This window comes from Athene noctua, chromosome 1 (genome assembly GCF_965140245.1).
Source record: "Athene noctua chromosome 1, bAthNoc1.hap1.1, whole genome shotgun sequence".
NCBI classification, from domain to species: domain Eukaryota; kingdom Metazoa; phylum Chordata; class Aves; order Strigiformes; family Strigidae; genus Athene; species Athene noctua.
The window spans coordinates 249,942,709-249,959,872 of NC_134037.1; the positions used below are offsets into that span (position 1 = coordinate 249,942,709).

Here is a 17,164-nt window from a genome sequence, read left to right on the forward strand (position 1 = left end):
CTACACAGACACAGAATGAGTCCTGAAGCAATTAAAAGCATAAAACCCAGACAAAGGCAACAAATGCAGATCTGATTTACACTGTAGACTTTTAGACAGGGTATTTATCCATAAAGATCTACATACACAAGCAAGCAATAACGTTTTGTTAAATTGTAAAGCTAAGGTGCTACAAGTGGAATCAGCTTCTGAATTTTGAAGTTACTCATATAACACAAGTATCTTTGCTAGTGTGTAACTTCCTTCTACCAATGCTCAGCATTTCCCACCTAAACCAACAGAGTATGAAACTCAAATTCTACAGCTCTTGCCACACAAACTAACAAACAAGTTTCACTTAGCTCAATGGTTTTCAATAAGAAATGAAGCTATACTATTTTAAAAGCTGAAGAACATTTAAAGCACTTAGTTCCCAAGATGGCTGAAGAATAGCAATGTTGCTTTTGCAGTAAAATTAGTTGAATTCCACATTTGGTATATTTTGATGACAGCCAACATACCCTTCTCCTCTCAAATCCAGCCACACAGGACTGCCCTTCAATCTCCCTATCTATATCCAATCATGCTTGCACTTTCTAGGCAGTGTGCAGAGTAGTGTCTTAGTGTACGGCTCATCAGAAACATCAGAGACTTATAAACAATAATTAGGTCAAGGAACATCTCCATAATTTCTACAGAAAATCCAACCCCAAGTTGAAATTTCCAATGCTCTGACAAAAACTTCTGTTTTATTTAACAGGATTTAGAAGAAGCAGAGTTTGTTAGTCAGGGTAGAGTATGATGTGTGCCTTGATCTCTTAATCACTGTGGGTCACAACCCAGGGACAATTCCAAAGCAACTTTTTACTGCTAGTTACAGATGGCCTTTGATTGCATATTCTTACCCCTGCCTTCACTGGAATCAACATCTGTCCATACAGTAACACAATTCTGAAAACTGACCTAGTTGAAAAATAATTTTTTTGATAGATCAGGTGTCTGGTCTGTCTTGCAGCGTAGACACATGAATGCTTCAGATACTAGATTCTGGAAGAACCATGTTAGACACATCCTGTTTGCTGCCTTATTATTAAGGCAATCTCTGGCAGACAGCTGAGTTTAATGTGTTGAACTGCAGCAATATGGTTTGCCAGAGCATGTCTACCAGACCTTTCAGTCTGGTGACTATTAAGAAGTTAGTATTTTGCTTTAAAAATTCCACACAGGTCCCCAGCTGCAGTCTTCAACCCCAGTCTAGGATGGCTCTAGACAGCTGGTTAAGTCTTTTCCTGAATTAATTCCTAAAGCCATGGCACTGCTGCCTTACCTGTAAGCCTCATCATACTCTGTAACACTGCTCTGTGCAACTGATGCAGAGTAAATGACAGGTACTTGACAGATCATCTGAACTAACCTTTAGCTACCTAAAATACAAGTGTTTCCCTAGAAATAGAGGCCTATATAAAAAGAGGCAATACACTAAGACTCGTTATTACTCGCTGAATTTATTGCCACAGACTAAAGTCAATTAATTAATTACGAAGATTTGTAGAAGGTAATCCAGTGAATAACAACTGTTTGTTACCTAATGAAGTAAAATATTCCTGCTAACAATAACATACCAATGGTTCAATGAAAACTGAGATAAACACACACAAAATTTATTTCTGCCTACTTGGAATCTTCAAGTTACAGTATCGTACAGGCTGCTCAGTTCCCGTATCTGCATGACAGTTCTCCAGTAATATTTTGTTACTGATTTTGGAGAGTAGGAAATCAGTAACAATTTCTGTTCATTGTCTAAAAGAAACATCTAACAGAAAATTTAAACTATAAGGGACAAAGCAAAACTCAGTATTAGTACAAAGAGCTATTGAGTAAAATACAACAAAAGGGGAGATACAATATTTACTTTCATTGAAATGAGAAGTTTCAGGTCTCATTTCTGACTATTGATTTTAAAAAGTTCGATCAGAAGGAAAAATTTTAAATGGGAAAAAGACTTTGTTGGAAAGACTCTTCACTGTGTCTTAGCCAGCCCTCACCAGAACTTTTCACATAATGGATATCTTAGAATAAGATATATCACAGCCCATTTTCCCTATCAAGTATCAAGCAAAAGGCAAATTAAAACTGAGGGACACAATACAGCTATGAATTTGCTGCAAGTGACTTGTTGTTTTCTTCCTGCAACTTGTATAAGTAATTTTCAAGAATGTTTCTGTATACCAGTGGTCATACCTTCACTGATCAAAAAAGCCATGTTCAAAGACCAAATGGTTGCCTTCAGTACCTTATCTCTGTTAAAAAAAACCCAAACCAACCAAAACCCCACCAAAATCCAACACCAACACCCCCTCCAACATGAACTCCCTTGACAAAACCAAGACAAGTCATTTATCTTGTTAACCTAGGTCAGCTGCAGATAACACAGAGGGATGGGAAACAAGAGATTCAAGGGACAACACTGTTTGGGATTTACTGAGAAAGTAAAATAACTATTGCTTACCATTTCCACTAAGATTTGAACACAAGTATATCTTGTCATTGAAAGAAATATTACAGGCAAGACAAGACCAAAACAAACCAAAACCTAAGTCCTCAGTAAAACTTCCAGCTTCACTAACATCATAGAAGTTCAAGAGTACAGAATTCAAGACTGTACTTGCTTGTAACAATGCCTTCCTTACTTTCTAGAATGTCACAAATCTGTCAGTAACACAGCTTTGTATTGGTATACATGCAAAGTGACTGCAAAAATCTTCTATTGAAAAATATTAATAATGTCCTAAGAAATAAATAAATAAAGAAAGAAAGAGATGTTTCCTGGAACACTGGAAATCTCAGCTAAGCTGATGAAAGGTGTCAAACACCAACTACGATGAACTTTTACAAAAAAGGAATAGTAGGAAACTAAAATAGTATTTCAAACGCAGTAACTATTCAGTACTGTAAGTGCTTATATTTTATGCAATAAGAGGAAATATGAAAAAAGTATGAAATAAAACCAAGTGACAGATTAGCCATATGTCTTTGCACATTCTTCACTGAGTAGGGGAATTTTCAGAATGTCACTCAAAAGTTGATAAGAATTAAGTCTGGGGCAACAGGACAGAGAATACAAGAGGTACTTCATAAAATGTAAAGGACAAAAGAATGGAGACAATGAACATAGACCACAATCCAGGTATGCAGAACTACCAAGAAAGAAGCACAGAAATAACAGAAAGGTAAGTTGGAAAGCACGACTGAGCAGAATAGCAAGGAAGCAGGGTTGTATCTGGTTCTCAGGCAGGGATCTCCATTCAGTGCCAGAAACAAGCAGAAGATATGGAATGAGCAAGCATATACAGAGGAACCTATCACGTAAACAGCTGTGTAGTATGCTGATCTTACTAACAAATACCCAAATCTTAGCAGCAACCAAGTAAGAAATCTTCCTGTCTTAGCACAGGGAAGTTGTCTGCACAACATCCAAGAATAATGCCATCAGTACATCAATGTTATTTGCCTTTCTCTCTTTCCATCGTATACTAGAAGGCAAGAAATCCGTTACCTAACTTATTTTATGATTTATACAAAAGTTGACTAGCATCTACTTTAAGTGAGATGTTGTTGACAACCAGATACTAATTGCAGGAAAATGGAAGGAGAGGTAGTGGGGATGGAGAGATAGTCAAGTCACTCAGTCTCTTAACTAAGACAGGTAGTCACCTACAAGTTGTTCACAGATAACTGACGATGAACGCCAGTAACTGGACAGATGCTTGGTATTTTCAATTTTTTTGGATGTACCAGTAGCTTTTGTATATACACAACAAATATGGAAGTTGCAATTTTCGCTTCAAATGCCTTTGACTTAGACATTTTTAGAATTATAACACAATATATCCTCATTTTACAGTACTTGCTTCAAAAGATGAAGCTGAGCAACTGTTTAATCTTTCCAGAAGGTAATTAAGTGCTAAGGCCTCCATACATAACACTTGACTGTTAGTGTCACTACAGAATACTACAGTATCAGGGCAGAGATAAAAACTGGCACGGACACAGTGTTCACTCAGTACCAAAAAAACCTGACGAAAGATCAATACAACCACGACACTGGACAAAAATGTCAAGAAGGAAGAAGAAGCTTGGTTGCTTGCAGGATGTTGGACTAAATAACCTCCACCAGTCCCTTCCAAGCTATTTGATTCTGTGATTAAGAAAAGCAGTTAGAAGTTAAGGAACATTTCTCAGGTTTTCTTATCCACGTAAAAGAGATACTTCACTAGAGGCAAGCTTCAAGAATGCTGGTGCCATGTAATTTACAAAAGGAAGACCTTGACAATCACTCTCTAAAACAGACTTAGTCTTCCCAGAATTAAGAGAACTGAACATATGAGGATTTTATTTTTGGTATTGCTTAAAAGAACATCTAAAGTTTAGCAAGAGAAGCTATTATCCTTGCTCCAAGCAGAGCTTTATCATCATGAAAGCAGATAATTCCTCTAAACTTCATTAATTTTATTCACAAAGGAAAGAAAGGATCTGTCATAAGGAGAAAGTTGACCAAAGATATATTCGTTCTTCCTACAGATTTTTCACAGATTTACTAGGTTGACTATAACCAGATAGGATGTACAGATCGGGACTTCAGACAGCATCATTGTAAAAGGAAGACAACATTTGCCTCTATAGTGCAAGGCCTCAAGAAGCATTTAGAGAACAATTTCCAGAAGCAGTTCTTTAAGCATCTTCTTCTACATGTGACTGCTCACTAGGTTACTGAAGTCACACATAAAAACACAAAAAACACATTTAGGTGATACAACATGAATAATCTAGTGTTCTATCCACCAGATCACTCAAACACAGCTTGAATCATTAGCAAGTGCAGACTACTAAAACTGATCCCAGGCAAGTGAGTATACAGGTGAGCCTGGTATGAAGACAGTTGAAATGTAACTGGAATCCTGATTTTTGCATAAATCCTTTCATCAGTCCCCATCCCAAACAAAGCAAAGTGACCACTGCTTATACATTTTATGAATTATCAATACCGCCCCTTTGAGTTTTTGCAGCTTTTTAGTGTTTTAATCCAGAATTTCAAGAAGATCCAAAAATCTGATCTTACGAAGTGTGAAACTAATCCTGACGTTCTCCATTTGCTCCATATTTCTGAGTTGGCAACAGGAAAAAGTAACTGTGGAAGAGTGAACAATTGTATGACAGGGCTTCAGGCATACAAGAAAACACAGAATACACTTTGGCATTCAGTAAGAAAAACATCCCTTCTGAATGATCTAATTGTGGCAGAAGATAAGGTGTTTCCAACTGGTGTAGAGGAGTGTGCTTCTCTGTTTATTTCCCTGTATACCAGTAATTCTTAAGGAATTTCTTTCTTCTCCATAACAGGGTCTAATATTAATAATCAAGATCATTATGTGGCTAATGCTCTGTAAATGAATCAAACTACTACATCTCAATAAAACGCTTCAGTTTTAGAGCTGCACTGATATTGCCAAACAAGAAAGTAATTTTTCCAGGGTGTCAGTACTGTTTCTAAGGTCTGAGGCTCCTATTTTGAAGATGACCTCCTCAGGAGAACTAGTAATGTACACATTTTGCAGTACTCTTCAGAATGCAATAGTACACCAGTACTCCTGGCTTCCAAACACAGGATACTTTCTTTTATTATGTTTTTCTTGACTAGTGTGTAGAGTGTTTTTTCTTAGAAAAATGAAGTATAACACAAGCCAACATAAATACTGTCCTAAGAACCAGTAGATTAAGAATACTGTTAGCAATACCAAGCAAGAAGCTCTATGAATATATCCATAAATCCATCCTTTCAGAGATTCATTCCATATTCAAATTCTTAAGAAGCTAAAAGAAGTCTGCATTAAACTGTTTATTATGCTTCACATTTTGACCAATTTTCTTTTGGTCTGAGCTTGGGAGACTTTTCAGAATTGCTCTTTCCTATATAGAAAATGTATCTGTGCTGGAGCCTGTTAAATGTCAAAATGGAATAATTACATGTTATATCCCCATAGCAATTATTTTGTTACTCTAATCTATTAAATAATTCTGTTACACTGCACATGCTTAAAATCATAAATATTTCAAGTGACTTTTTATTAACCAAATACAGATATCCTTCTTAAAGATCATACCTGTTTAAACAAACTGGTAAGAACATTAATATGAACAGTACTTAAAAGTCACAAACTACTAGCTTAGATATAATGGGAGGTTTGCTTTAAATATACATCTTGATGACATCAGGACTGGAACAGCAGTATCCTCAAGAATGCTAAACAAGAATGTTGTTTTCAATGCAGAAAAACGTGTAATGAATTCCTCATTTGCTTTTAAATATTGATATAAAGTTGTGGTAATGCAGCACTCTTAAAAACAATGTTAGGGCTGTGACCAGAGAAGTGGTTCAAAAATGTGTATGGCAGAGCTTGGTTTTTTTTGTTTGTTTTTCTTTTGTAGAATGCCTTCATGTAGCAAAAAGCTCCCCTGCTAGCCTAATTTAATGTTTTCATTTTTTCTAATTATGCTGAAACATCAGTTAAGAGCCTACCTGATGTTTTGGAGAATTTGCTGTGCTGGGATTGATATTCCGCAATGCCTAAGAGTAAAAATAAGATGGATAAAAATTACTTTAGCTGCATCGTTTGCCTGTGCACGCTGTCTTATAAACACCATCTTGTAGTATCAAGCCCCCAAGACAGGCCAGATGAGACAGGGTAAGGGAGTTAAGAAACTGTGAAAATCAGGACACAGTAAAACAAAACTCACAGATTTACCAAGGATGCGTATTTGACAGATAAGCTTAATGACCAGGGAGAACAACATGAAGGGAACTGGCTGTCACCTGGTCCAAAGTTAGTCAGATTCCCAATGACAACTGAGGCAAGAAGACAATTAGAAGGCCTATCTAGAAGCATGCTAGCACAGGGTAAAATGTTTGTTGGTGGATTAATTGCAAAGCAGGAACAGCAGAAGCCCAGGTGCTTAAGCAGAGAGAAAGTCCTGATGCCACCTTTGCAATGTATTCTTACCTAGAGTACTATAAAAAGTAACAGCTGTAAAGATGACCCATCTTACACCAAGAGATGCTGAAGGTTCCTACAAAACAGGCCTTGACTACAAAGGGGATAACGGGAGTCAGATTCCAGGACAGAATACTGCAGGTGATGAAGAAAGAGAAAGGCTGTCTTTGAGGACATTAAGATATCATCCTCTCCTGATACAAGGCCCATCACCCAAAGTGAAAAGGGAACAGGGTAAGATTTTAGAAGGTCTTCCTCAAAGAAAAGATTAGTGCTCTCTCTGGCAGTGTCAAAAACCAAAAGAATATCCTATCTAGCACAGATGGTAGTAACTCTTAAACATTCAGATGGAAAAATTGAAGCAGAAGGCTTAAAGTCAAAAGGAAGTCAAGCCCGAATTCAAAATCCAGAGATTCCAGTGTCCAGTCCTACACTTTTAACATTTGCTATAGCTGTATTCATACAGTAGAAAAATACTGAAAGGAATAGCTTGCAGCCTAATTACGAAGTTTGAAATTCTTCACATAAGAAAACCACTGGTTCAAAACACGGTATGAGTGATTCAGTTGTTCCATGCTCCACTCCACTGTTTCAGAGATAAGATTTTAGCAGTAAGGTGTCTCTTCAATGTATCTTATATAAACTTTAAAAGTACTTTGAAATACTACAGACTGTGACAGGTATTAAAAGTGAAAGATTTTCCTCCACTTTAAAGGGAGAACTAAAGCAGCTGTGGGAACCAACTTCTTGCCTTTTTGCATGACTCAGAACACAATGAATATGAAATATATTCTCAAGAGGAATATCCAATCAGATCAACAGTCCATGATGTCATCCTAATAGTAAAGAAGCCTGTTCTCAGAGAAGTTTTGTTAGAGAGGAATGAGGGAGGAAAGCAAAATCCTTCAGTCTGATATTTTCATTACCAAGCTGGTATCAGTAACAGGATTAATTCAGACCTTTTTAGAGCTCAAAGCTTTTTGTACAGTCACTGGTCTTTAAGACTCACTGAAACAACAACTTAGCCAAAACAAAACATAACAAAAGAAATAGTGGAAGTAGGTGTCTAACCTGTGGCCTCACCTGCCGAAGCAGTTCTTGATGCTTCAGTCTCAGCCTTTCCTTCTCCATCTGTAGCTGCTGAAGTCTCATCTGTTGCTGCTGATTGGAACTACTCCCACCCATCACACCACCTTGGGGACTCTGAGGAGCCAGAGGGGGTGGCTGTTTCACTGGAGCACTTTGGCTGATTCGCTGATTCATGGCTAAGGAACCAAAACAATAAACATTTAAAAATTAAATTCAAACAAATAGATGCAAGGAAAGTATTATCCTTAGAAGGCACGTATTAAAAACTTCATAAAATTACAAGCCATGACAGTACAAAAAATGCAGCTACACTCACATCAGACCATGAAATGTATGCTGCTCATGTGTTACTCCTGTGAAATCAATGCAGCAGTCTCATGTTTAAGAGTACATACTTGTTCAAAAAACTTCTGGAAACAGTTAAATCTGTGAGTTTGTAAAAAATTCAAAAGTGGTAGTAAAAAAAAGTGTCAACTTGTATGCCTAATGCACAATGAGAACCCATCTTCCCTTCCTCCATAAAAGCAAGACCTAAGACAATTTTATCTTATAAAATAACGCATGACTGGGGTGCATCTACTTGAAAGGCCTGATTTTTCCCTCTCGAGACCAGTACAGTTAAAGTCAACAGACACATTGGAGTTCCCACAGTTAAAGAGAGAAAGGCTGAATGTGATACAAGGATGCTATTTTCAGGGGCTTTCAGTTTTGGAATTAACTCTCCATCTTCTTGTCCAGAACAGCCTGAATCTGTTAACATTCACAATATGCTGCAGAATGTATTTGCCAAAGCAGTGGTGGTGATTTTTTTTTTCCTGGGAATGAGGATTCTGGTTTATGGGAACTAAGAAAAAAAAAAAAAAAAAAAAAAGGGAGTGAACTTCTTTTAGGATGACAGGCTGATTCGGTGCAAAGAAAACCATCTGTTGTATTAGTTTGAATTAATGTTTTCATCATATATAGACAATTCCTAGAACACTTAACACTTCTAACCATCGTAAGAAAGGAGAGTTATCTCATAAAGAATCTGTACCATCTTTTCTCTGAAAAGCCCTTCAGTCTTCACTGTCTTTTGAGTGTTCAGCTTAAGGTACAGTACTGCCTTTTTTCTGTTCTAAGGAAGCCTAAATATATTTATATCATAACAGCAGTAAAAATGGCTGTTTCTCCACAGCCTTGCTCTCTATTCCCCTTGCCACAGCTCATCTTTCCATTGAGAAGTAACATATGGAGAAGAAATGACATATGTTCTGGGAGTGAGAACAGAAAAGAAAAAAATAAAAGTCAAACAGTTATGAACTCAACTCTCTAGTCTACCCTTTCAACTCTTCCATAGGTCCAGCACAGAGTCAATAGCTAATAGACAGGTGGGTCACATTTTCGTGAGTCAAGCCAAAATAAAATGCAGTGCCAAATAGCTTGAAGTAATTTGAAATAATCTTTTATGTAGTTACTTGTGAGAGATCTTCACGCACATGATCACAAATAAAATAAAGCTTCCTGTAAAGGTAAGTGAACAGGTGAAGTAAGAATAGAAACTGAATCCCAGTACTGAGTAGAAACAACAGACTGAATACAAAGGGCTGGAGGTTCAACTCCAACCTGCAAGTCCCATCCTGTCCCTGTGGGGAAAAAGAATAGTGGGAAGATGACGTTGCTGTGGATTAAACCTTAAGTACTTGATCATACAAAACATCCAGCACCACTTCACCATCAAAATTGAGCTTCAGGAAGAAGATGACCAGGATAAGCCAATCAACCAGCTTTGCAACATGAGCTCTGTCCCTAGGTCTGCAACAGGAAGAGACAGGGCAGCCTGTTCCTCTGCTGAACACAGAAGGTTCATATGTCCCCAGACAACAGAAAGAGTTAAGCAGAAGTTTCAACACAACCAAGAGCTGTCCCTGCAAGGATGTCAGCAGTGAACTCTAATTCCAAGTTCGAGGACCTCCACTGGTCACTCTCTGCTGGATGACTGATAGTGATTAGACTATCTACATTTACCAAAACTAGGGGAAAACTGAAGCTAGAGAGATCAATGCAAAAAGAAACGCAGCCCACCAGCTCTAGACAAACTAGACATGACACTGCTGGAGTGGGGAATATATCTCCTCCTTTCTCTCTTTTTATCCATAATCCTATCAAGTCTCAAACCAAGACCATGTCCTTTGCTTTTTATATCTTAGCTTCTTTCACCTTAAAAAGCAGACAATGAAGGGATTAGTAGGGGACAACAGAAAGCAACAGCCTTCTCTTGCTGTTAGCTAATTCTGCAACTCAAGCAGAAGTCTGTGCTACCCGTCCAGGAAGTTCCAGGATTCAAAACCTGTTATTAAACAAGATGGAAAGTCAATTACAGTGGAAAGTGAAGAGGGACAAAGGTTAGAAAATCACAATCACCTGAAAGATGCACATCTAAGTTAAAAGCAAACTACCTAGCTTGTAAAAATTAAGTACCCAAGCTGAAGAATGTCAGTTTTCTTTTGGTTAAAAAGGCTGCCTTAATGGTCTAGTCTCCAATTATATAATCATGGTTTCAAAGTCCCTGCCTCATGCAGTTCACAGACAAGTCATGTTACAGATAATCTCATAAAAATTTAACAATTTCTAAATTTAGTTAAACACTTACGTGCAATATCACTCACATCCCTTCAACATGTTATGAATTTGCTTTTCCTGCATGCATCATAAAAGTATTCCTTCCCTAGGTCTCTTTTCCACTAATATGCAACTTTGGAAATAATTTTTTTGTCATGTCAAATTCTTGATATTTTATATACATGTATCTTTCTGACAGCTGCTTGTATTATTCCTGTTCTTTCTGATCACAATTTGCTCCATTCATCCCATCTACTGACCTTGCAATTAAAACTGTAAGAAAAAAATCATGTTTGTCTACTGTTTTCCATTTTATTCCCTCATCCTACATCCCTGAAATGCCATCTAATGTCCATTTTGAAAGTAATGTTCCTAATTAAAAGTGTATCTAAACCAGGAATATCATAAGATATTGAGACTTCAGTGTATACTTAATATTCATCAGTAAATATTGGGGGAAAATTACTTATATGATTTGGTAACTCTTCAGAAACTGAACCTAAAAATCTAGTTTCTAAATTCTTATTCACGTATCCATTAAAAGAATTTTTCTGAGTATTTTATTATTTCAAGAATGCAAGTGCAAAAGACTTCAAATTGACCAGATTTTAAACTGTCCTCAGAACAGACCATGGAGATGTTTTTCATGTAAGAGAACTACTTTTACCTGTGAAATTAAACTAAAAGTTTGGACATTAAAAGAAAATACCATTAACTGAATTTTAGTGACTTAACATACACAAATGAAGAACCAGTGGGAAAAACCAACAGTAATAACACTGAATGATTTTCAGCCACCTTGACTGATTACACAAGTGCACTATCTTGAAGGGAAACAGAAAGAAGAATATAATTTTCTATAATTTCCACCACAATATTTAGCGAAAAGAGGGAAAACACATCTTGTTTCATGTGACAGGAAAAACCAGAGGGTTTTAAAGTTTGGGTTGGGTTTTTTTTTTGTTTGTTTTTGTTTTGTTTTGTTTTTTTTGGATTGTTTTGTGCAGGTTCTTTTTTTGTTGCTTTTTTTTCTTTTTAATTCTCTATTCTCCATTACTTACTGAAGAGCATGACCACAGAAATCTGTACTCTAAAGAATATGTTTATCAATGTGATCTCAGACAAGCACATTTTATTTTTTCCTTACCTCATGGGCTTGTGATCATCCTGACACACAAAGCTCTTTTTAAGTACTTTGAATTCAAAGAGCCTCATCTATCTATTAGAGTTAGGACATCACTTTTCTAATACATCCTGTTCCTTACCTTCCATGGCTATGGAAAGTATTTAAATAAGGGGCTCTGCACCCACACAGCAGAGACTGCAAAGACCTCACAGGCAGAGAAGGAACAAACAAGTCTTTGTTTCTAGAAAAGGGGGATTTGAGGGAGGAGGAGGAGGGGCAGACAAGTTAAAAAACACGAGTAATTTAAAACAATAAAAAAGACCTTGCCATCCTATAATATAGCTTAGCTTCACAATCTGCAGAATACAGTCAGTTGTAATAGCTGCAATATGGTTTTGAGAACACAGAATCAGTGGTCTTCGCATGTTATACATTAAATGTTCTACTGTCCAAACCGAACAGCAGAATGTCTGTTCTGTACTGTAGCAGATAACACTTGACAGTTACTGAAAAAAGTTTAGACTGCTGTCTATATCCTTAATGGACTTCCCCCCACCCCACAAAACCCCAAACCAAAACCAAACCGAGAGAGAATCAATTATCAGTCATTGGTGCTAGAGAGAAAAAGCCAGGAGATTGTTAACAACATAAAAGGCTAATACTCTCCCAAGATCCTATGCCAATTTAAATCACACCTCCCAGGGCACTAACAGTTTGCAGTAACACAGTACACTTCTCCTATGCAGAATTGCATGCAAAGATTGTTGTAGAGCACCCTTAATGATTAACAGACACCACTGAATGTCTGATGGCTTTTCTTTTATAGTTATCATTTCACCCTTCAAATCTAAAACTAATTTTAATCTGCAAATTTAACATTATGTATTTGAACAAACAACAACAAAAAAGCTCAGGATCTGTGCATACTATAACTTACTGTTCTTAATAGTAAGAATCAACGAATGTTTTCGCTGAGGGCAATGAAAAAACAGTACTTGTTCCCTTCAGCTTCACTTGAAAACTAGACAGTTTTTGTGCATCGTTTTTGACTATGGCCAGGTTTTGAATGGTGCTAGTTTGCAGCACTGCAACAAAGGCAAAAATCCTCATTGACTAAATTGAAAAGATCTGTGAAGAAAAAAAAAATAACCAGCAGGATTTGAAAGAATGAATCTCAGAAGTAATAAAAACTTGTTCCACTTGTTGGCTTTTTTAGAGAGACTTGGTACAACAATTTGTTGTTTAATCAGGATACAAGCCATGTTTCTGGACTGCATTCTTTATAATGCATTGCTATATTACTTTAAGGAAATCCCAGTTCTAGTTCCATAACGCTGCTGTTATAAAACCTAAAAATTAGAACAATAAAACACTTCATTGTTTTCAGTCTCCAATTAATCTGAGAATCCTGGATCTTAGAGTAAGAGGGAAACCTGAAACTGTTCTCATTTTGGCTCATTTTGCTGTATTAAGTGTACAAATAAATCTTAAGTGTCTTAGGTAAAAAAGAAATATTCAAATGCTCCCGAGTTGGACCTGGTTAAAACAAGATATATGCTACGAAAATACTAGTTTAAACAGTTGTTTCCTTTGATCAAGCTTCCATTGTTTCCATAAGTCTTTCTGTATCCTAAAATTCAGAGATGCAACAGCTGGATTGATTGACCACCACTAGGACTCTACAGTATCCACAGACAGACTCTTTAACGCAGTAGAAACTAAACTGGAATAAAATGGATCTAACTTTTTTCCCCATAGAAGTCAGCAGCGATATTGGTAAAGCAATTTCACTCAATGCATGCCAGTTTCAGAAGAACTGAAATCTTCTGGCCAGCCAGAAAAGCAAATATAAATGACATTCAGCAGTAACGTAAGTATCTGTAAGAAACTTCTGCTCAGTGCATGCATATAAAACCAAACATTTTCCATGCTTTAAAAAGAAATCAATTTTAATTTTGGAAGTCTAAACAATTTTTAAAATATTTGACTTTCTTTTTAAATCTTCATACAGAATGGAACTGATGGTGTAAGTACCAATACTATAGGAGAACTATGTAGGACACACTGTATCAGACAGATTATGAGGAAACTTCAACTAATATCATCTATGTTTAAACTGTATATATGAAACACTAAAGACTACAGAAAGTGCAGGACTCTGAGCTCATCAAGGCCCCATGTCTGTCCACTGCATATCTGGCAAAATGTATTTAATCAAAACTAGTCATATTTTAGACCAAAGTTTAATCAGCAAAGAGTCTACACAAGGGTATTAGCTGCAAACAGTTTCACTGCTTAATTAATACATAATACTTACTGGGTTAATTAGGCCAAAAGACAAGCTTTTGTATAGTTTCTTATAATATGAAAACTTTTTTTTAAAATGCAGGTTTCCTTCCATTTATTTGAGGGGAACAAACCCTGTGTATATGCATGTGGTACATCTGCATCTTTTTTTAAATCTCTGTCATAAACCCATAAAAATTATTAAACAGGAATTACAAAATACAGTAAAACCAACTGTAAATTAAAAAATAAAAATCAACAGTATACTGTCAAGAAACGCAGCAAAATTGTTTTCTGTATATAAGAGACTGACATCATGTTTCAACATGATTGAAATCAAGGAAGAAAAAAGCTGACGCTTCTTAGCATTTTAGATTATATATGATTAGATATAGAGTATATAATTATTGTGTGTGTATATATGTATTTAGATCACAGATAATGAATGATGTGTCCAAAAAGATGCACCTTAAATTTTTAACGTAGTATGCTTATTAACAGAGACATGCAAACTGCAGTGTTAGAAGGATATGGTGGAGAAAATTGGCCCTATTAGGATTGCAGTTAGTTTTCTTCCACTGTCACAGCTGTTCTAGTGCAACACTGGAATTATGCATTATTTTTACTGGCATAAAGACACCTTTACCAATGAATCTTTCTCAAACAGCATTAAATTATTCTGAAAACAACAAAATGTAAACCAGGTATAAACTTACATAAACTTACTGCCCTGACAAATCCTTAATAAAAGCATTTTTCCCCCCTTTTTATTAGTATACAAATATTCTACATAACGTAGATAACTGCATCCTTACACAACACTTGTGAACAGATTTAACGTTTTCTTCAGTGAACTTTTAAGTAAAAAGGGTCCAAATACATCCTGCTTTTGAACAAAACACGATTTCACTTTCTGACACGATGAACAATTTATAAGCATTTATTGTCACTACCATAAGTGCAGTATCCCCTTTTCCAGAAGGATGACTACCAGTGAAATTTCACGTGCCTTTGCAGATTCACAGCAAGCTCACTTTTACACAAGTCACTGGTTCACTGAAAACTGATGATGCTCCATCTGTACACATTCTCTGACACATCGAAACAGAGAAGTCTTTTCCCCATCCTAAGTGATCTCCAATTGTTCTTCTGCAAAACTAGAGACAGGGAGGTGAAAAAACTAACCAGACCTCTCAGATGAGGCAAATCCACTTTGTTTTAGAGAGCATGTAAAGAGGATATGCCATTGCATTTGCAGATCAAAACCAACTACGACCCATGCTCTGCTTTTGCTCAAAAATGGAAGGCAGATCTGGAACTTAAAAAATCTGGAATGCCACTGTGACCAGATATATGGTCTGAGCTTTTTTTTGACCAGAAAAAAGGCCTAAAGTTTTCCAATCTAGGGTTTTAGTTCTATCTTGTCCACAAATCTGCCTCTGGCAAGGCTCCTACAAACTAAATTGAAGGAACACATCTTAAGCAAAGTGCTAGACAGGTAAGGGATAAGAAGGCCACACTATGAAATACTTTAATTTCTGATACTTAAAAATTAGCCGATGCTCCAAAGTTTAAGCTTTTAAGGGCATTTCAAATTTGTTGTGTGATTTGGTTTGGGGTTTTTTAAATGTAAATGATAAATACATGTTTCAAGGAAATCTGTAGGTGTATTTTACTTCAGTATTTCTGAACCAGTCCTTTTCATTATTTGAAAGGTGTAATGTTCTTACATTACAAAAAAAGGACGCAGAAAATTCTGACGTGTATCCTCTATATTCCGACTCTTATTATCACTTTTATTCCATTTCCTACTTGTGTAGTTCAAGCAGCTACTGTACACAGAGTCCCTATGGTACTTTCCATAATGATATTAAACAGTCTTACCCTCCTTCTCATCCAAAATTCATACAGAACTTCAAAAAACATTAACATAATCTCTAAGTGGGAGAGATAAAAATAAAGTCATGGTAATAATCTGAGGTCACGACTTGTGCTTTATACCCCATATGGCAGCTCCAACATTTGAAAGAACAGAAGAAAAAAGACTGGGCATGTGTAACACTGGTATGATCACTAGTAATAAATCTATAAAACTGAAGTCTGAAATAAAATATCAAGAAAACCAAAACAGTATCTTGCTTTACTCCAGACAAATCTGTCTGCAGGAACTGAGTACTCTAATGCGTACTACTGTTTAAACACAAGACTTCTATTAATCACACAAGGAATTGACTGCAAGTTTCTGGTATTTTCACACTTTAAGTCCACTGTCCCATCTTTGAATTTAACAAATCATGTATCCTTAGTAGGCAAATTGTTTTAAGTTGCATTTCAAAAACAAGTCCTATCATATTCAAACTTAAATAGCAGTTAAAAATCCCTTTAATGGTATTTGATGCAAAAGCCAATTCTTGGAAACTTGTAGCAATAAAGTTGAACGATTCCAAACTTCAACTGGTTCTAGGAAATTTAATTTTATAGAAAAATCAGATGTTTTTCTACTTCACCCACTCCAGCAACTCAGAATGCATAGCTGACCTGTTTCCTATCAAGACATTCTTTGACTATCAAGAAAACATATTAACTTATCTCAAAGGCTTAAGAAAAACAGTAGGATCTGTGAAGAATGACCAATGGACAATTACAGAAGCTAGTAAAAGATAAAACAGTCCAAAACACAAGATCAACCTGATAGTCCAGTTACCTTAAAGAAATAACCTTCTAAAAAAAGAAAAAATGTAATTTGAAGCCCCTTACTACAAGGCCTGCAAAGGCCTGTTTGTCTAAGAAGGTAGGACAGCATGTTTGTACCAGATGCTTCACTAGATGATGATCCTGCTGACACAGGCCTAAGGACCTCCCCCTCCCATCCCCATTCCTTTGATCCAGGTCATCTTTTATGATTGCCTGTGCTTGACATGAGAAGACCCTCCTTTCATACTTAGTTATTTCCAAGATATTAAAAGTTTGTGAATTCTCCTAATGGAAGTGTGTTCTAAAGTCAAATATGTAGACATGGAGGAGCAACATCTGAGCC

At 36.4% G+C, this 17,164-nt stretch overlaps 1 protein-coding gene across 8 annotated transcripts in view; it reads right to left on the bottom strand.

The window, feature by feature from the left end:
* YAP1 (Yes1 associated transcriptional regulator) overlaps positions 1 to 17,164 on the bottom strand; it is a 96,995-nt gene that overhangs the window by 13,988 nt on the left and 65,843 nt on the right. For 2 of the 8 annotated variants that reach the window (XM_074916634.1, XM_074916601.1), the window contains 2 exons: positions 8,112 to 8,293; positions 6,557 to 6,604 (listed from right to left, as the gene is read on the bottom strand). In XM_074916634.1, the coding sequence (XP_074772735.1) occupies positions 6,557 to 6,604; positions 8,112 to 8,293 (230 nt within the window). Of the gene's footprint in view, positions 1 to 6,556; positions 6,605 to 8,099; positions 8,294 to 17,164 lie in introns of all 8 variants that reach the window. The other 6 variants (XM_074916624.1, XM_074916593.1, XM_074916651.1 and 3 more) reach the window with 3 other exon arrangements.